Source organism: Trichoplusia ni, chromosome 3 (genome assembly GCF_003590095.1).
Source record: "Trichoplusia ni isolate ovarian cell line Hi5 chromosome 3, tn1, whole genome shotgun sequence".
NCBI classification, from domain to species: Eukaryota; Metazoa; Arthropoda; class Insecta; order Lepidoptera; family Noctuidae; genus Trichoplusia; species Trichoplusia ni.
In genome coordinates, this window is record NC_039480.1 from 2,852,131 (window position 1) to 2,874,350 (window position 22,220).

The 22,220-nt window shown below is 39.8% G+C and overlaps 1 protein-coding gene across 1 annotated transcript; it reads left to right on the forward strand.

Annotated features, from left to right (window-relative positions):
* The first annotated feature begins 362 nt into the window (after nucleotides 1-362).
* LOC113508666 lies at nucleotides 363-16,606 on the forward strand. Its single transcript, XM_026891748.1, has 15 exons — nucleotides 363-679; nucleotides 837-884; nucleotides 1,118-1,162; nucleotides 1,603-1,647; nucleotides 1,740-1,760; nucleotides 2,163-2,270; nucleotides 2,796-2,966; nucleotides 3,645-3,698; nucleotides 4,161-4,211; nucleotides 4,693-4,737; nucleotides 5,804-5,818; nucleotides 6,064-6,114; nucleotides 6,488-8,422; nucleotides 9,627-10,229; nucleotides 10,434-16,606. The coding sequence occupies exons 1-15, from the start codon at nucleotides 445-447 to the stop codon at nucleotides 16,604-16,606; spliced, it is 9,600 nt and encodes a 3,199-aa protein (XP_026747549.1). The 5' UTR covers nucleotides 363-444.
* Nucleotides 16,607-22,220: the final 5,614 nt, after the last annotated feature.

The window sequence follows — 22,220 nt, forward strand, 5'->3', positions numbered from 1 at the left end:
GAAAATATAGATTATCTCTATTATTACGACGGGCCTGTTGGTCTAGTGGCTAGTGACCTTGACTGCTATACCGAAGGTCGTGGGTTCGATTCCCACCCAAGACAAATGTTTATGTGATAAGCACGATCATTTCTTCTGTGTCTGGGTGTAATTTATCTATATTATGTATGTATTTAGAAATATATAAGTATGTTTATCAGTTGTCTAGTACTCATAATACAAGCTTTGCTCAGTTTGAGACTAGATGGCGTTGTGTGAAAGTTGTGGAATATTATTATTATAATGTTGGCCAGACGAAGTGACGACAGGTGGTCTAAGGCGGTGACAGAATGGAGGCCAAGACCTTAGAAATTGGCACGAGAATGGGGAGGCCTATGCCCAGCAGTGGGAGGACAAAGTCTGTGGGTGATAATTATAACAAAGTAACTATCGTGAAAACGATTCATGATGACATGTCATGATACAATCGTTTACTCACGACTTATTATTGGGAGTGCCCGATTAGTTTCGGATCCAATCGGAGTCCTTAATCATGAGCTTTTGCTCAGCTTAGCGTTGCTCATTTTAGTACATAATACTGATGATCTAGATTCAATAGTTCTAATTTTTTTTTCTTTTAATTTTGCCTTATTCATATCTAGTTTTAAATTTACAGGATTCCTTGGCAATGGCGTTGTCGGTAAGAATTATTCAGCATAATTATCTATTTTTGGCTATCGCTTTATTACATTTTTTATATTCGATACTAATTTAACTGGAAGTTAATTCGTTTATATTAGCTTGAAATAATAAACCCTAATGTTTTCTTATGAGTTTAAGAGATAATTTTTTTACAGAATCTAAAGGCAACGCTGGTCTGATTCTAAAGAATCTCGCCAAAGGAGGTTAGTTTCAAAATTATAATAATTATTTTATTTAGGGCCGATTTTTCAATCGCGATAACTTTCATTTGACGAATAAGTTTGACGTTTTGACAGCTTTTGTATAGGAAATATGTCAAACGGCCATATTTATTCCTCAGATAAAAGTTATCGGGCGATTGAAAAATCGGGCCTTAGTTGAATTGAATCAATTATTTAAAAATGACATTACATTAATTTTATTATTTTGTTTACAGTGAAAATCCAGAGCTACGATGACATTCAATACGTCTTCAATGGATGTAAGTATAGAAAACAATGTTTTTGTAAAATCCAAGCCCTTTCCCAACTATGTTGGGGTCGGCTCTCAGTCAAACCGGATTCAGCTAAGTACCAGTGTTTTACAAGGAGCACCTGTCGGCGACGACAATGCAAATGATTTCCTTTACGGCAACATGGCGTCACATTTCTGTAGATTTTACCGTTTCTAAATATTTTTGTTTTTGTGAATTATAATAGATACATAGTTTATTAAAAAAAAACAATCAAAACTCTTTGCAAAATTAATAATTAGTAATAAAATGTTTATTTGTTACAGTCAATGTTAGACTTTATTTTAAGTAAACATAAATTCACAAAAAAATATTAAATTGAATAATAACAAATTGCCATCTCGTGGAATAGCTGAGAGGTGACAGTAACACGCACTTTTTTTATTATTAATGTCATTGTTTTATCATAGGTGGCGCCAGTGCTGGTGTGCTCGTCGACTTTTGGGTCCCTGGTCGTAAGTATTGCTCATTTCATAGCTTTTTAAACATTTTTTTTGTTGATAATTTTACTAAATAAATTATACTTACACTATTTATTTTCTTGCAGTGGGATCTCTTCTGTCGTCGAGTAAGTAAACATATATTTGTTATTATTTTTCAAACGACTTGAAACAAAATGTTTTTTGCTTTGATTTTACTTAAAACAGCTGTCACATTAGTTTTTGTGTGGTTAGCAAACCAAATCCACTTCGAGATTTGTCCTCGTGGGTTCGACCCCCGCGCGCGATAAACATAATATGCTCGCAAAACCTCCGCGAAACAAGGATTCAAAAAATCCTTAGTACGGAAGATATTTTTAAAACAAAAGAAAATACATCAACACTTGTTAATTATTAAGTCTAATTTTATAGTAGGTACACTTTATTCGCACCACACCGCCTTATCTAGAATCTATTTAAATTTCTCCTTCATTTCAACTAAAAAACGACAAACAAACAAACCGTCTAATTTCATTATATTATTTTTTCAGTGATACTGGCTTCAACCAGAATTTGTACTTGCGTCCTTGGAGAACTTCCTCAGAAACATGCTCTTGGTCACCTGCTAAGGAGCACCCATAGGAAACCTTTACTCCATGGTAAGAAACTAGGAATAATTCCTCAAATAACAATCAAATATCACCATCCTAGCCTTTCCCCAACTATGTTGTGGTCGGCTACCAGTCTAACCGGTTTCAGCTAAGTACCAGTGTTTTACAAGGAGCGACTGCCTATCTGACCTCCTCAACCCAGTTACCTGGGCAACACGATACCCTTTAAGACTGGTTGTCTAAGCAAATTAACGTGTTTTAAAATATCAGTTGTCTTTCGTGAGAAATAGACTGGTAAAAGACGAACGGACAATGAAGGCGAAACTTTTCGAAAATTTTATCAACCGACTATTTTTCGTTTTTCTTGAAATTGCTGTAATTTGGTTTGATTCAGATTTTTTTTGTCTGAAGTTGCTTTAGTCAATTTTTATAATGTTAATATTCGCGATATGATAGTAGTATTATTATATAACATTTCATCAAATTCGATAAAGCAGTTTTTATTTCAAAGTCATACAAATTTGTTGTTATAAGAATGTCATAAAATCTGATTGTCCTCTCTCTATATTCCAGCTAAGGTGTGTTCAGACCGGAGCTATGGCTCTGAGTGGGGCTGGTCTCCATACGGAGCTGACTATGATGACGTGGCTCAAGTTATTGCTTTCTACAAGTTGGAAGCCGCTTCTGATCTGGTCCATCAACTCCTCAGCGTCCACGCTAAAGTGAGGATCAATGATTTGGATGGTAAGTACGATTTAACGGTGGAAACGCATTTGTGAGATCCACGAATGCTTGTCCTGAGTCTGGGTGTCTGGTGCATGTGACTTGAATGTTTGTGAAAGCTGCGATACAGGGATTGAATAAAATAATGTGGGAGTCTTTTAAATGAAAAATACTTTTGTCCCAAACGCAGTTTAAAAATAAAACACGGGAGGGCGGGATCACAGAACAAGCGTTTGTGTGATCTCCAAGTGTTTGTCCTGAGTCTGGCTGTCTTTGTGGATGTGATTTGAATGTAAGAGATTAAATAAAATAATGGTGTTTATTTATACAATTTGTGTTTGTATTAAAAGGAACGCAAAAATTCTCTATTAGGTGTAATAATACTGTCTTCGTGTTGATTTGACACATACTGTGATCCGAGCTAATTTTAAAAGTAAGTTTTTATTACATACTAGCTGTTGCCCGCGACTTCGTCCACGTGGTTAGGTTATTTCCACATTTTCCATTGTATCTTCGCTCCTATTAGTCGCAACGTGTTATATAGCCTATAGCCTTCCTTGATAAATGGTCTATCCAACACAAAAAGAATTTTTCAATTCAAACCAGTAGTTCCTGAGATTAGCGCGTTCAAACAAACAAACAAACTCTTCAGCTTTATATATTAGTATAGATTTAATTAAAACGCATTTTTAATTACAGGTTCAGTGCACGCAATTGCTCAAGACATTCTTGAAATAGCTCTTCTTTTCAAACGTGAGTATATATAAACATTTTACGCCTTTTTACAAAAAAATATTTTTTGAAACATACATACAATTTTTTTTACTAAAATTGTCCTAATTAGTCTGTGGATAAATCTTCTAGAAACTTAAAGAAGATAAAATTTGAATTGCTCAATTGATTACAGCCGAGTGGTATAGGATACATGGATTTATAACATGCAGGTTTGATCCCAACGCAGGCAGAGTATCAATTATGACATTTTCAAACTTAAATGAACTCTCTTAATTATTCTAAGACACCACTTACAAACGGTGAAGGAAAACATCGTGAGGAAACCTGGATTACAAATATTGGAATCTGAAACCCGCAGTGAGCTAGCGTGGTGAGCAATGCTCAAACCTTCCCTACACGGAGGCCTGCCCAGCAGTGGGTCGTATATAGGCTGGTATTATTACTAGTACAGTAAATAAATTGATTGTTTTTCTTTTTCAGGACCAGTTGGAGAATGGGCTAAAACTGATATTAACATTGTATATCTTAAATGTAAGTATATCTAAATATGTTATCTTAGAAACTGTTAAGTTTTAAATGAAACCGTCGCTTCGCTTCCTTTTCGACAAATGACGTGACTTTAGTCAGTTCAATACATGGTTTATACACGAGTAGAGAACAATATTAATTATAATCAATTATTAATTTTCTGACTGCACGGATAGGCGAGTGATTGAGCGCCCAATCCAAACCCACTGTATGCGTCTGTCGCGGTTTCGATCCTCGCGTAGGACAAGCATTTGTGTGATCCACGAATGCTTGTCCTGAGTCTGGGTGTCTTTGTGCATGTGACTTGAATGTTTGTAGATCTTCCGCAAGAAACGGATTATTTTACTTTCTCAATTAAGGGAAAATAAGAAATTGTATCTAATTGCAATGAAAAGTGAATCGGACAAATTTTAGATTAGTTTTTATATTTTTTTATTGGCATTAGCTAGTGTGTTATATATATGCTTATTTTTAATATTTACAGTGGCATACATATTGGAGAATATCGGAAACTTGTATCACAGGAAACGTGAGTATATCATGTATATTTTATTAATAAAACACACTTAAAAATATTTTCAATTGACTCCATAACGGAAGACCTCAATTCGACGGTATTTTTTTACGTTTTTGCCACATAACTTCGGACTGGATGAAGCAAATTGTTGATTCTGTCTTCTTGTTGAGTGGAATAGCTGTAACTAGCAGCGTGATCTTATACAGCCTAAAACCTTCCTCGATTAATGGTCTATTGAACACAAAAAGATTTTTTCAATTTGAACCAGTAGTTTCTGAGATTAGCGCGTTCAAACAAACAAACAAAAAAACTCTCTAGCTTTATATATTAGTATAGACTATAGATTTGGCCACATTATTTCATAAAGTGTTATTCAGTACTAGCTGTTGCCCGCGACTTCGTCCGCGTGGTTAGAAGATGTAAGTTATGATTTATACCTGCCCTCTTTTTTTCCACATTTTCGATTGTATCTTCGCTCCTATTAGTCGCAGCCTATATAGCCTAAAACCTTCCTCGATGAATGGTCTATTCAACACAAAAATATTTTTTAAATTTGAACCAGAAGTTCCTGAGGTAAGCGCGTTCAAACAAACAAATTCTTCAGCTTTTTATATTTGTATATAGACTAGTATAGAGTATAGACTTTTTTATTTGAGTCGTAATGGTTACCAAGCCAAACCAAATGCCCGACGTGTCGCGGGTTTGATTCTCGCGTAGGTCAAACATTATGACATGTGGTATTAGAGTCAAAATTGTAATACCATTATACCACTAAACCATTACGAAGTGATTTTAGTGTTAAAAGAGCTGGCGAATACAAAGACATTGCATTATTTTAAGCATACAAAATTATTGTGATTTAATGAAGAAACTCGCGTATAATAAAACGTAGTTTAACACATAACTCTCCTTTTTTGAGGTATTTGCGTTAAATTTGCATATTCTGTTAGTTATTTAACAATGTTTGATTGTATTGTATGTATGTTTAAATCATTTCTTAGTAATTTCTTTACTTTGAATTTATTGTTTCTCAAGCATCAATTGTTATTTAAACTATTTTTTTTCATTACAGTTGGGCGATACATTTTTGATGGTAAGTTTAAGTAATATTTAGTTTTTCATTAAACCATAAAGGCAAACATAAAAAAAGAACTAGTTTTTAGATAGGTGTCAAGTATTCATGGTTTCTTTTGATATCTTTAATGTTTATTCTCAAAAAAATATATCTAAAAACTATCATTAGATTTATGACAATTAAAGAATAAAAACCTTTTCGACATTTTAGAAAATTAAATATTTTTTGTTTCTAGTTTATTTCACATTAATATTTTTTTTCAGAAATCCTTCAAATCAGCACCTACAGGGGATACGGAAAAGTCTACGGTTTAGGTAAGAATAAATCTTTATTATATATCAAATAGGTTCAAATCAAATCAAAATCAAAATTCATTTTTTCAAATTAGGCTACTAAGTAGCACTTTTTGAAGTTCTTAAACACATCTCTCGAAATGCAACGGATCACTTTGACAGTTTGACACAGACCTCTGTAACAGTATAGTGGCTGGCTTTTAACTGGAAGTAGTTGGTTATTTCCGATTCCTGATTGAGCACTTAACATTTTACTGACACAAGTATTTATTTTAATTTCTTGGATGACGACCGATGATATGATGGCAGTTACTCGTCGCTGCTCCTGTCGATTCGGTACGATTTTTTTAATTTGCCGTAACCAAAAAGCTAAGTAAGTAATTTCTATTTTCAGACCTGGTTCACTACAGAAGCAAGGTCAAGAGGACAGTCGTCGTACACACAACAACAGAAACCAAATGGTACTTCGGACTTAGTACCATCACAGATGAAGAATTCAACTTCGGAGTAGATGGTGATGATGATAATGATGATGAATTCACTGACATTACTGGCTTAGCTCGAGACACCAGTGGTTGGAATGCAGACCTATCAAATACTAAAGCAGACAAAATCAAATCGATAATCGGTGGTGTTAAACCAGATACAGATTCTGATGATAATCTTAATGGCATCGGAAATCCTAATAAAAAGATTCACGGAATCAATGACAGTGGTGTTGATGTTTTACTAAGAAAAGTCAAAAAGAATAAGAAGACTAAAAAATCCAAACGAGATGGTAAACTAGGAGACCTTAGCGACAAAGATATAGATGCAGGTGATGATGATGGTCCTTCAACAATATTAGACAAACGTACAGTAACAAATACTAAAGAAGGAACAAACATTATTGATGAAAAATTAAAAAAGATTCATAATAAAACTAAGAAGAATAAGAAAGGCAAGAAACCTAATGCAAAACCCGGTCATGGAATAGGAGATCTGAGTGATAAAGATATTGATATCGATAATGGTGGGCTAACCAATCCAATTGAAAGACTTAATGGGGACGAGGGTAATCCAGTGAATGGTGTGGTAGCACCAAAACCAAATATTCCTGTTGTAAATGACGATGACGATGATGAAAATCAAACCAAACCTATTAAACCAAAGATAGGTATTGTAACTCAGGGTGAGCCGAACGACAGTATTCCTGAATTGGGTAAAACTATACCCCGACCCCTATCTCCTGGAAATGATCTAGTAAAACCAGAACCCGAAATCCCAGGTACTGGAAACAATGATGACGAACCAAACAAAGGCAAACCCCAAATCGATCTGAAAAAGCCATCAGCTCCCGGTAAAAAGAAAAAGCCAAAATCTAAAAAACCGAAATCACCCAAAAAGGGAATAGACACCGAGACCAGTAAAGTTGAAAAATCCAAGAAGACTTCGACCACTGAAACAACAACTCGGACTGAGAAAGAATCATCATTCTCAAAGGAAACGAAAACTACTGACATAACTGGCAAACAACCTAACCAAGATGGACAAAATGAACCTAACCAACCACGTAGCCCCCACGATCAAAGTCCCAACCCCAACAGTGGTGACCAGAAACCTGAGGGCAATGTACCAAGTCAGCCAGGAAACGAAAACGCACCTAAAGGAAAGGACAAATCTGGATCACCTGCAAAGGATCAACCTGAAAAGCCGAAAAACGGGCCTTTAGATGGAGACAACGATGATGATAATGATAAGCAGAATCCTGAAAAAGATAGTCCTAATTCAGGCAACCAGCAATCAGACGGTCAGGTGCCAAGTGCCCAGGGTGACCAACCTGGTTCGCCCGAAAAGGATCAACCCGGAAACAAAGGTCAGAAACCATCAGGTGATGACAACGATGATGATGACGATGATGATGAAGACGATGTTGAACAGAATCTTAGCAAAGGTAGTCCCGAATCCAAGCCAAGCAACAAGCAACCTGACGGAAAAGTGCCAAGTGCCAAGGGTGACAAACCCAAGAAGGTTGGAGACAAACCCGGTTCGCCTGACAAGAAAAGACCCGGAAACAAAGTACAGAAACCATCAGGTGATGACAACGATGATGATGACGATGATGATGAAGACGATGATGAACAGAATCTTAACAAGGGTAGTCCTGAATCCAAGCCAGGCAACAAGCAACCTGACGGAAAAGTGCCAAGTGCCAAGGGTGACAAACCCAAGAAGGTTGGAGACAAACCCGGTTCGTCTGACAAGAAAAAACCCGGAAAGAAAGGCAACCAACCATCAGATGATGACAACGATGATGATGAAAACGATGATGAGCTGAATCCTAGCAAGGGTAGTCCCAAGTCCAAGCCAGGCAACAAGCAACCCGAAGGTGAAGTGCCAAGTGCCAAGGGTGACAAACCCAAGAAGCTAGGAGACAAACCTGGTTCGCCCGACAAGAAACAACCCGGAAACAAAGGACAGAAACCATCAGGTGATGACAACGATGATGATGACGATGATGATGAAGATGATGATGAGGAGCAGAATCCTAGCAAAGGTAGTCCCAAATCCAAGCCAGGCAACAAGCAACCTGACGGAAAAGTGCCAAGTGCCAAGGGTGACAAACCCAAGAGATGGAGACAAACCCGGTTCGTCTGACAAGAAAAAACCCGGAAAGAAAGGCAACCAACCATCAGATGATGACAACGATGATGATGAAAACGATGATGAGCTGAATCCTAGCAAGGGTAGTCCCAAGTCCAAGCCAGGCAACAAGCAACCCGAAGGTGAAGTGCCAAGTGCCAAGGGTGACAAACCCAAGAAGGTAGGAGACAAACCTGGTTCGCCCGACAAGAAACAACCCGGAAACAAAGGACAGACACCATCAGGTGATGACAACGATAATGATGACGATGATGATGAAGACGATGATGAGGAGCAGAATCCTAGCAAAGGTAGTCCCAAATCCAAGCCAGGCAACAAGCAACCTGACGGAAAAGTGCCAAGTGCCAAGGGTGACAAACCCAAGAAGGTTGGAGACAAACCCGGTTCGTCTGACAAGAAAAAACCCGGAAAGAAAGGACAGAAACCATCAGATGATGACAATGATGATGATGACGATGATGATGAAAACGATGATGAGCTGAATCCTAGCAAGGGTAGTCCCAAATCCAAGCCAGGCAACAAGCAACCTGACGGAAAAGTGCCAAGTGCCAAGGGTGACAAACCCAAGAAGGTTGTAGACAAACCCGGTTCGTCTGACAAGAAAAAACCCGGAAAGAAAGGCAACCAACCATCAGATGATGACAACGATGATGATGAAAACGATGATGAGCTGAATCCTAGCAAGGGTAGTCCCAAGTCGAAGCTAGGCAACAAGCAACCCGAAGGTGAAGTGCAAAGTGCCAAGGGTGACAAACCCAAGAAGCTAGGAGACAAACCTGGTTCGCCCGATAAGAAACAACCCGGAAACAAAGAACAGAAACCATCAGGTGATGACAACGATGATGATGACGATGATGATGAAAACGATGATGAGCTGAATCCTAGCAAGGGTAGTCCCAAGTCCAAGCCAGGCAACAAGCAACCCGAAGGTGAAGTGCCAAGTGCCAAGGGTGACAAACCCAAGAAGGTAGGAGACAAACCTGGTTCGCCCGACAAGAAACAACCCGGAAACAAAGGACAGACACCATCAGGTGATGACAACGATAATGATGACGATGATGATGAAGACGATGATGAGGAGCAGAATCCTAGCAAAGGTAGTCCCAAATCCAAGCCAGGCAACAAGCAACCTGACGGAAAAGTGCCAAGTGCCAAGGGTGACAAACCCAAGAAGGTTGGAGACAAACCCGGTTCGTCTGACAAGAAAAAACCCGGAAAGAAAGGACAGAAACCATCAGATGATGACAATGATGATGATGACGATGATGATGAAAACGATGATGAGCTGAATCCTAGCAAGGGTAGTCCCAAATCCAAGCCAGGCAACAAGCAACCTGACGGAAAAGTGCCAAGTGCCAAGGGTGACAAACCCAAGAAGGTTGTAGACAAACCCGGTTCGTCTGACAAGAAAAAACCCGGAAAGAAAGGCAACCAACCATCAGATGATGACAACGATGATGATGAAAACGATGATGAGCTGAATCCTAGCAAGGGTAGTCCCAAGTCGAAGCTAGGCAACAAGCAACCCGAAGGTGAAGTGCAAAGTGCCAAGGGTGACAAACCCAAGAAGCTAGGAAACAAACCTGGTTCGCCCGACAAGAAACAACCCGGAAACAAAGGACAGAAACCATCAGGTGATGACAACGATGATGATGACGATGATGATGAAAACGATGATGAGCTGAATCCTAGCAAGGGTAGTCCCAAGTCCAAGCCAGGCAACAAGCAACCCGAAGGTGAAGTGCCAAGTGCCAAGGGTGACAAACCCAAGAAGCTAGGAGACAAACCTAGTTCGCCCGACAAGAAACAACTCGGAAACAAAGGACAGAAACCATCAGGTGATGACAACGATGATGATGAAGACGATGATGAAAACGATGATGAGCTGAATCCTAGCAAGGGTAGTCCCAAGTCCAAGCCAGGCAACAAGCAACCCAAAGGTGAAGTGCCAAGTGCCAAGGGTGACAAACCCAAGAAGGTAGGAGACAAACCTAGTTCGCCCGACAAGAAACAACCCGGAAACAAAGGACAGAAACCATCAGGTGATGACAACGATGATGATGACGATGATGATGAAGATGATGATGAGGAGCAGAATCCTAGCAAAGGAAGTCCCAAATCCAAGCCAGGCAACAAGCAACCTGACGGAAAAGTGCCAAGTGCCAAGGGAGACAAACCCAAGAAGCTAGGAGGCAAACCCGGTTCGTCTGACAAGAAAAAACCCGGAAAGAAAGGCAACCAACCATCAGATGATGACAACGATGATGATGAAAACGATGATGAGCTGAATCCTAGCAAGGGTAGTCCCAAGTCCAAGCCAGGCAACAAGCAACCCGAAGGTGAAGTGCCAAGTGCCAAGGGTGACAAACCCAAGAAGGTAGGAGACAAACCTGGTTCGCCCGACAAGAAACAACCCGGAAACAAAGGACAGACACCATCAGGTGATGACAACGATGATGATGACGATGATGATGAAGACGATGATGAGGCGCAGAATCCTAGCAAAGGTAGTCCCAAATCCAAGCCAGGCAACAAGCAACCTGACGGAAAAGTGCCAAGTGCCAAGGGTGACAAACCCAAGAAGCTAGGAGACAAACCCGGTTCGTCTGACAAGAAAAAACCCGGAAAGAAAGGCAACCAACCATCAGATGATGACAACGATGATGATGAAAACGATGATGAGCTGAATCCTAGCAAGGGTAGTCCCAAGTCCAAGCCAGGCAACAAGCAACCCGAAGGTGAAGTGCCAAGTGCCAAGGGTGACAAACCCAAGAAGCTAGGAGACAAACCTGGTTCGCCCGACAAGAAACAACCCGGAAACAAAGGACAGAAACCATCAGGTGATGACAACGATGATGATGACGATGATGATGAAGATGATGATGAGGAGCAGAATCCTAGCAAAGGTAGTCCCAAATCCAAGCCAGGCAACAAGCAACCTGACGGAAAAGTGCCAAGTGCCAAGGGTGACAAACCCAAGAAGCTAGGAGACAAACCCGGTTCGTCTGACAAGAAAAAACCCGGAAAGAAAGGCAACCAACCATCAGATGATGACAACGATGATGATGAAAACGATGATGAGCTGAATCCTAGCAAGGGTAGTCCCAAGTCCAAGCCAGGCAACAAGCAACCCGAAGGTGAAGTGCCAAGTGCCAAGGGTGACAAACCCAAGAAGGTAGGAGACAAACCTGGTTCGCCCGACAAGAAACAACCCGGAAACAAAGGACAGACACCATCAGGTGATGACAACGATGATGATGACGATGATGATGAAGACGATGATGAGGCGCAGAATCCTAGCAAAGGTAGTCCCAAATCCAAGCCAGGCAACAAGCAACCTGACGGAAAAGTGCCAAGTGCCAAGGGTGACAAACCCAAGAAGCTAGGAGACAAACCCGGTTCGTCTGACAAGAAAAAACCCGGAAAGAAAGGCAACCAACCATCAGATGATGACAACGATGATGATGAAAACGATGATGAGCTGAATCCTAGCAAGGGTAGTCCCAAGTCCAAGCCAGGCAACAAGCAACCCGAAGGTGAAGTGCCAAGTGCCAAGGGTGACAAACCCAAGAAGCTAGGAGACAAACCTGGTTCGCCCGACAAGAAACAACCCGGAAACAAAGGACAGAAACCATCAGGTGATGACAACGATGATGATGACGATGATGATGAAGATGATGATGAGGAGCAGAATCCTAGCAAAGGTAGTCCCAAATCCAAGCCAGGCAACAAGCAACCTGACGGAAAAGTGCCAAGTGCCAAGGGTGACAAACCCAAGAGGGTTGGAGACAAACCCGGTTCGTCTGACAAGAAAAAACCCGGAAAGAAAGGCAACCAACCATCAGATGATGACAACGATGATGATGAAAACGATGATGAGCTGAATCCTAGCAAGGGTAGTCCCAAGTCCAAGCCAGGCAACAAGCAACCCGAAGGTGAAGTGCCAAGTGCCAAGGGTGACAAACCCAAGAAGCTAGGAGACAAACCTGGTTCGCCCGACAAGAAACAACCCGGAAACAAAGGACAGAAACCATCAGATGATGACAATGATGATGATGACGATGATGATGAAAACGATGATGAGCTGAATCCTAGCAAGGGTAGTCCCAAATCCAAGCCAGGCAACAAGCAACCTGACGGAAAAGTGCCAAGTGCCAAGGGTGACAAACCCAAGAAGGTTGTAGACAAACCCGGTTCGTCTGACAAGAAAAAACCCGGAAAGAAAGGCAACCAACCATCAGATGATGACAACGATGATGATGAAAACGATGATGAGCTGAATCCTAGCAAGGGTAGTCCCAAGTCCAAGCTAGGCAACAAGCAACCCGAAGGTGAAGTGCCAAGTGCCAAGGGTGACAAACCCAAGAAGCTAGGAGACAAACCTGGTTCGCCCGACAAGAAACAACCCGGAAACAAAGGACAGAAACCATCAGGTGATGACAACGATGATGATGAAGACGATGATGAAGATGATGATGAGGAGCAGAATCCTAGCAAAGGTAGTCCCAAATCCAAGCCAGGCAACAAGCAACCTGACGGAAAAGTGCCAAGTGCCAAGGGTGACAAACCCAAGAGGGTTGGAGACAAACCCGGTTCGTCTGACAAGAAAAAACCCGGAAAGAAAGGCAACCAACCATCAGATGATGACAACGATGATGATGAAAACGATGATGAGCTGAATCCTAGCAAGGGTAGTCCCAAGTCCAAGCCAGGCAACAAGCAACCTGACGGAAAAGTGCCAAGTGCCAAGGGAGACAAACCCAAGAAGCTAGGAGGCAAACCCGGTTCGTCTGACAAGAAAAAACCCGGAAAGAAAGGCAACCAACCATCAGATGATGACAACGATGATGATGAAAACGATGATGAGCTGAATCCTAGCAAGGGTAGTCCCAAGTCCAAGCCAGGCAACAAGCAACCCGAAGGTGAAGTGCCAAGTGCCAAGGGTGACAAACCCAAGAAGGTAGGAGACAAACCTGGTTCGCCCGACAAGAAACAACCCGGAAACAAGGGACAGACACCATCAGGTGATGACAACGATGATGATGAAGACGATGATGAGGCGCAGAATCCTAGCAAAGGTAGTCCCAAATCCAAGCCAGGCAACAAGCAACCTGACGGAAAAGTGCCAAGTGCCAAGGGTGACAAACCCAAGAAGCTAGGAGACAAACCCGGTTCGTCTGACAAGAAAAAACCCGGAAAGAAAGGCAACCAACCATCAGATGATGACAACGATGATGATGAAAACGATGATGAGCTGAATCCTAGCAAGGGTAGTCCCAAGTCCAAGCCAGGCAACAAGCAACCTGACGGAAAAGTGCCAAGTGCCAAGGGAGACAAACCCAAGAAGCTAGGAGGCAAACCCGGTTCGTCTGACAAGAAAAAACCCGGAAAGAAAGGCAACCAACCATCAGATGATGACAACGATGATGATGAAAACGATGATGAGCTGAATCCTAGCAAGGGTAGTCCCAAGTCCAAGCCAGGCAACAAGCAACCCGAAGGTGAAGTGCCAAGTGCCAAGGGTGACAAACCCAAGAAGGTAGGAGACAAACCTGGTTCGCCCGACAAGAAACAACCCGGAAACAAGGGACAGACACCATCAGGTGATGACAACGATGATGATGACGATGATGATGAAGACGATGATGAGGCGCAGAATCCTAGCAAAGGTAGTCCCAAATCCAAGCCAGGCAACAAGCAACCTGACGGAAAAGTGCCAAGTGCCAAGGGTGACAAACCCAAGAAGCTAGGAGACAAACCCGGTTCGTCTGACAAGAAAAAACCCGGAAAGAAAGGCAACCAACCATCAGATGATGACAACGATGATGATGAAAACGATGATGAGCTGAATCCTAGCAAGGGTAGTCCCAAGTCCAAGCCAGGCAACAAGCAACCCGAAGGTGAAGTGCCAAGTGCCAAGGGTGACAAACCCAAGAAGGTAGGAGACAAACCTGGTTCGCCCGACAAGAAACAACCCGGAAACAAAGGACAGAAACCATCAGGTGATGACAACGATGATGATGACGATGATGATGAAGATGATGATGAGGAGCAGAATCCTAGCAAAGGTAGTCCCAAATCCAAGCCAGGCAACAAGCAACCTGACGGAAAAGTGCCAAGTGCCAAGGGTGACAAACCCAAGAGGATTGGAGACAAACCCGGTTCGTCTGACAAGAAAAAACCCGGAAAGAAAGGCAACCAACCATCAGATGATGACAACGATGATGATGAAAACGATGATGAGCTGAATCCTAGCAAGGGTAGTCCCAAGTCCAAGCCAGGCAACAAGCAACCCGAAGGTGAAGTGCCAAGTGCCAAGGGTGACAAACCCAAGAAGGTAGGAGACAAACCTGGTTCGCCCGACAAGAAACAACCCGGAAACAAGGGACAGACACCATCAGGTGATGACAACGATGATGATGACGATGATGATGAAGGCGATGATGATAAGCAGAATCCTAGCAAGGGTAGTCCCAAATCCAAGCTAGGCAACAAGCAATTTGACGGAAAAGTGCCAAGTGCCAAGGGTGACAAACCCAAGAAGGTAGGAGACAAAACTGGTTCACCCGAAAAGAATCAACCCAGAAACCCGACCGAAAATGAAGACGACAATAATGGACATCCAAAACCTGGAAAGCCAAGTACAGGAACTGATGATGATGAAAGCAATGACAGTGAAAATAAAGAAGACAAACCTCAGGGTAAACCTGTGAATCCTGATAAGAAGGGTAAGAAGCCCAAAACTTCCAAGGGAAGACGAGGACGTGATATCATTTCAAAAATTAAGAATGTCGACAAATCCAAAAAGACCTCAAGCAGCGTTACAAAATCTTCATCGGACTCCGAAAACAAATCGGAATTCCAGGAAACGATTATTTATAAAGTGAAAGGTAGCCCTAGAGGAAAGAAAACCCATTCTAAGAAACCAAATATCAAGGGTATTGATGATGAAGAGGATGAAACCAGTACCAAACACGAAACACCAGAAAATAATGTCGCTCACATAATAAAGAAGGGAGGGTCAAAAACTGAAAGTGAAACTCATGGAGAGACAGTCAAAAATGAAAAATCTGGCTCAACTGAAACGACTATCATTAAAAAGACAACTATAGAAAATGGTCAGCAAGTAAACGGTAAAGAAGGAGCTGTAGAAACTATTGTATTAAAAGGTAAAAAAGTAAAGAAACCAAAGAGCAAACACGGAAAAGACTTGGGAATTGATAACGTTGACGATAAAAAAACTAAAATTAGCAAAGATATTGAATCTACTGACGACGTCGAATATATCAAAAAGCAAAATGAAAAAACCGGCTCTTTGACTATCATTAAAAAACAAGGCCAGATCGACGAGGATTCAAAAGGCAAGAAAACAGTTATTACCACAATTACCAAAGATGGTAAGACTCAAAAGATCATCACCGGCAAAGAAGGATCTTTTGAAAGAACAAAAGGAAAGGTGGTAGATGAAATAAAAGAAAATGACAGCAACGAAGCAAGAGAGGAAGAAAGATCAAATGATGAAATTGATGAAGATGTAACATACAAAAAGATATTTAATAACAACAAAGGAATTAAATACCAAACTAGGAAAGGAAAAATCATCAAAGTGTCAAAAGTGTCTGATAACGAGTCTGACCTTAATGTTTCAGACAAAGGATCAGAAATTTACAGTCAAGAAGGTGAAGGGTCAGACGAAACCGAATTTACAAAGGGAAAATCCGGTAAACTCATAGCGGGAAAGAAAACCGAGGTAATTTCCGAAAAAAGTGGCTTAGCCGCGAAAAAGAGGAAGATTTCAAGAATTTCCGAAACGGAATTTTCAGACCGTAAATCTAGGAGATATAGGAGGCGTTCAGAAAGATGCGGTTGATAATTTCTTAAATAATTAAACCTTTTGTTTTTGTTTTTGGGGTTAAGTTTATTTTTGTTCTTGGATTAAATGTGCATTCAAAATGTAATCTTGATTTTTTTGTTATAAAATATTCCTTTACCCATTTTTAGGATTCCGTACCAAAAAGTACCGTAAATACGGAACCGTGTTACTGAATCATTTTTGTCTATATGCCCGTCCATCACTATAGTTTCAATAATTGTGGTAACATTTGACATTTTGTAACCGCGTGAGTCACAATGTGTTCGTGTGCCAACAGTGCCAGTCTGGGTTCCTATAATAGCATTCTTGCCTCGCCTTAAACGAACGAGGCTAGAATGCTTTATAGCATTACTAGCTGAAACAAACGTTGTTTTGCCGAATATTTATTTTTCTAGTTGTATGTATTTTTAATGCCACATTATAAAAAAAAACAAACAATTTCGTCGAAAAAATAAAATATATTGTTTTAGTGTGAGCAACCCTTATCACTTAGGGGTATGAAAAATAGATTCTCAGACCTACTGAATACGCATATAAAATTTGGTAAAAATTGGTTAAGTCTAGCTGTTGCCCGCGACTTCGTCCCCGTGGGTAGAAGATATAAGTTATGATTTATACCTGCCCTGTTTTTTTCACATTTTCTATTGTATCTTTGCTCCTATTAGTCGCAGCGTGATGGTTTATAGTGATGGCGTAAAGGCTTCCTCGATGAATGGTCTATTCAACACAAAAAGAATTTTTCAATTTGGACCAGTAGTTCCTGAGATTAGCGCGTTCAAACAAACAATCAAACAAACTCTTCAGCTTTATATATTAGTATAGAAGTATAGATGATAATGGGCATAAGATTGCGGGTAGGCTATTAATTATAATGTAAGTGTTAAAATTATTTCTATAAATAATCGGAATGACATTTTCAAAAAATGATTTGTATTTTTACTAAAACATTATTATGTGATTTTAATATCAGATCAAATCAATATAATTTACAATTCTTAAAACATAGACATATTATATTATCATGATCAATATAGCCTGCACGGATAGCCTTGTATAGGTCACCACGCTAAATCCACTGCGAGACATGTTACTTCGATCCCCGCGTAGGATAGAGTTTTTAATGTGACAATAACAGCCGGGACAATTTAACATGCTTTCCGAAACACGGAGGAACTCGTTACGACATATAATTAAGCCAACGAGACGAGATAAAGAATGTAAACAAACTTTCAGGGGTTCATAACATTTTTATTCATGAATAAACTCTTATAAAGTTCGAATTTTGACAAAAATGAAGGAATGAACTTGTTCACAACATGGCGGACCAAACGTTGACAACTGCCGTACTGACTGTTTTCTTGTACCACGAAACACATAACGACAGCTTTCATCGACCAACGCGTATACGCGCGTACGAGTGATAAGGACAGGGATAATAATCCCTCGCTATCGCAATGTAGCTCAGTAACGGTCCGCTTGTTTACGTTTTTTATCTCGTCTCGTTGGCCTTACTATAGATGGTCACCCATCTACCGACGGACCGTATCAAGCGTAGATTAAATCTAGTTATAGCTAAGCCACAAAGTCCTCCGATTAATTCGTTTCTCGTACGATATTAAGTATTATAGTCATGAAAATAAAGTTAAAATTCAAATGACACTGAAACTTGACTCCGCTTCGCTGCACTTGAATCACTATTTGTTCAATTTCTTGATAACAATCTTTGATAACGCCCGCATTGTAGATCAAAGTACCGAGCTACACAAAGCACTGATAAGTTACCCGTAGTGTAATATTAGTACCCTCTGTAATTTTTAGAGTTCCGTATGAAATGAATGGTGAAAATTCAACCCTTTTTTGAGGGTTCCGCTGTCTATCCGTCTGTTATCAGGCTGTATCTAATTAACCGTGATAGTTAGACGTTAGAATTGTCACAGATGATGTATTTCTGTTGCGGTAATAACAGCAAAAAGAGGAACGGTTTTTACGACCATATATTTATTACGAGATAAAAACTATCCTATGTGTTAATACTGGTTATAAACTATCTGTATACCAAGTTTTGTCTAAATCCGTTAAGTGGTTTTTGCTTGAAAGAGGAACAAACATCCATACATACAAACTTTCGCGTTTATAAGGATTTAAATGGACACCCATCTAGCCAATGACCGCGACAAATTGACTTAACTTAATCGAATGTTCTACGACTTACCCATGACCATTTATACGACTGGAAGGGTTTAAATTTCAACCCTATTACTGAAAATTAGGGGTCAAACTCTACCCTATAAAATTTAACCGATCATTTGACTACCTGCTTTTCTTAGTGTTATGAGAGGTGTGTGAATGTGACAGAGCATGACTCGGTGTATAGCCGTATCTCTTTCTAACATCTTGGTTAGATAACAGAGGGTCTACAAGGTTTAACTTAACTGCGGTTTGGTCAATTTGATGGAGTTAATCTTGGTTTTGAGATGTTTGAGATTTTGATTATATCCTGGGACAACTCACACACGGTTGTCTGATCCCACGCTAGCAGAGCTTGTGTTATGGTAACCAGACAACTGATAAACTTACTTATATATTTCTAAATACATACATGTTATAGATGAATACACCCAGACACCAGAACAAATGATCATGCTCATCACACAACATTTTTTCTGGGTGGGAATCGAACCCACGACCTCCGGTATAGCAGTCAGGGTCACCAACCACTAGACCAACAGGCCCGTCAATTCGCCCGTCGATTATAGTTATATTGTGTCTTTGTTTATAAATTAATGTCTATTATGCAGTGTGAAGCTAATATTTTAATATAGCTAATAAGAGACAAAAATAAAAGATTTTACGACGATCGAGTTGGTTTTTATCCGTCTAGCCGTCACGAGTGATGAGATACAGCCTGATGACAGACGGTCGGACAGACAACAAGGCCTCCCTTTTATTATATTAGTAGGATTAACATTTCCGCTTTCGCACGGTCCGGTCGTTGCGAGATGAATAAAATTGCTATGCATTGCCACACCGACTAAACGCGGATGACGTAGCACACCGATTCAGGTTTAGTCAGTAAGAGTCTGACTCACATAAAAGATTACAAAAAAAAACTGTTCTTGCTTTAACAAAAAAACACTCCCGTTCTAAATAACATAATCTTTATGTCACAGGTTTTACAAACATTCAAATCACATGCACAAGAAACAAATGCTTGTCCTACGAGGATCGAACTAACACGTCGCGCTCAGTGGGTTTGGCGTGGTGACCTCAACCACTCGGCTATTCGTGCAGTCTTTTCTTTAATCTAACACCCAAAAAGCACCAAAAATATTTTTATATAGAGCCTTTATCTATACTTCTATATCTATACTAATATATAAAGCTGAAGAGTTTGTTTGTTTGAACGCGCTAATCTCAGGAACTACTGGTCCAAATTGAAAAAATATTTTTGTGTTGAATAGACCATCCATCGAGGAAGGCTTTAGGCTATAAACCATCACGCTGCGACTAAAAGGAGCGAAGATACAATGGAAAATGTGAAAAAAACAGGGCAGGTATAAATCATAACTTATATCTTCTACCCACGGGGACGAAGTCGCGGGCAACAGCTAGTACCTATAGAAATTGTTCAATCAAAGTCTCCCCTCTTAAGTAAATTACGCTTTTCTTCACTGTTTAAAATCTAAGGGAACGTTTTTCCTCAACTGTTGATTTTTCTCAAGCAATGACTTGAATAACAATGTAATTGTGATTTGAGCAGATGTTTTGATACAAGACTTCACGGATAGGTTGATCGATCACAGGTTAAGTTACGCTTGACACGGTAAATGGGTGACCATCTTTATCATATAAGTTACTCCGTGTTTCGAAAGGCACGGTAAATTGTGGGTCCCGGCTGTTATTCCTACAGTTTTGACAGTTGTTACATGTAGTCAGAGGTACAAAGTCTGACTAAGGTGCATCGTGTTACCCAGAACTGGGTTGAGGAGGTCAGATAGGCAGTCGCTCCTTGTAAAACACTGGTACTTAGCTGAATCCGGTTAGACTGGAAGCCGACCCCAACATTGAGCTGATCTGAGCTTACACTGAGCGCGATGTGTTAGTTCGACCCCCGTACGTCAAGCATTTGTGTGATCCACGAATGCTTGTCCTGAGTCTGGGTGTCTTGTGTATGTGACTTGAATGCTGGTGAATGCATGTCCTGAGTTGATGTGCAAATCAGTCAAAAACGTGTTGGAAACGATTCTGAAGGTGCCGTACAAATAATATAAAGAAAAACTAATTAGAAAATAAAATTATCACCTATTGAAATATAAAATTTAGGTACTTATGTATCAATAGACGACTTTTATTTTTATTTGTCGTTATAGTAGCAAAGAAAAATAATTATTTATTTGTGACTTTTTTATCTACTAAATAAGAAAAATAAAATTACAGATAATTCTATTACGGGTACTGATTAGCCGATGATAGGAATCAGGATGAGAATCTAGGGTTGCGCTGTCCGTTCGTCTGTCACCAGACTGTATCTCATGAATTAGTGGATGAATTTCATTTTCTCAGATGAAACTGTCGGTTTTTTGTCCACGCTTAAAAAAAAGTTTAAACAACACTTGGTATGAGATATTTGCCCTTTTTTTTGTTGGAAAATATGATTTTATTTTACGTTACAGAACCCTTAATGTCTTGAACCCGACTGACAATTGACCGGTTTTATTGATAAGAACAGCATTTTCTCGGTTATAGGACAAAAACTAATGCAGGCGAAAAAAATGGTACATTTTCAAGCTGAACTGAACTCAAAACTCCAATTTACAATACCGCATCCCTCTAGAATCTTAGACGGCCATTTTGAAAAGTCTAGACCGAGAAATTATTTAGACTTTAATGTCTAGTAGGCGTGGTTAATCGCCCCTCCCTCTCAAACGCCACTCCCACTGAAAATCATTCCTGTTATCTTAGTCACCCTTTGACCGCCGCCGGGAAAGCACGCGTCAAAATTCCGCGTAAATTTCTTAGAAATTTTTAAACTAAAAACAGTGATTTTATTTAAATATTTCCTTTCAAATTCAGTGTTATATATTTTGATATATTTTTTGTTATTTTTTATGGATTTTTTGATTGTTTTTTTGACATTGTTTTTGTTTGTTTGTTGACAAACAATTGTCACGTGGTTTGAGGTTGTTGAACTGTCAACAATTGTGATATAAGATTGGTGGATTTCGAATTGTTGTCAAAACTGTTTTGTTACAAAGTGAAGTGACCGTTTATATTTGTAAGAGGATTTTTATCGGATATTTTGTTGAAATAAATAATCTGCGGTTATATTTAGTGAAAATTCTTGTTGTAAAAAAACATGATCTTAAAAATTATTATGTTAAAATTCGCGGCCGGTTTGTTTCGGCAGTTAACAAATAAATGATCTTTTGTATAGAAGATAAATAATACAAAAAAGTTTAAAAAACGACTTAGGAAATTAAATAAAGTTTGAAAAATATAAATGAAGTAGATAGGTGTTACAGTTTTAAAATCAAATCGTAACATTAATATATAACAATATAAATAATCTACTAGTTTTAGTTAAAATATCAAGCAAAAGAAATAACTAATA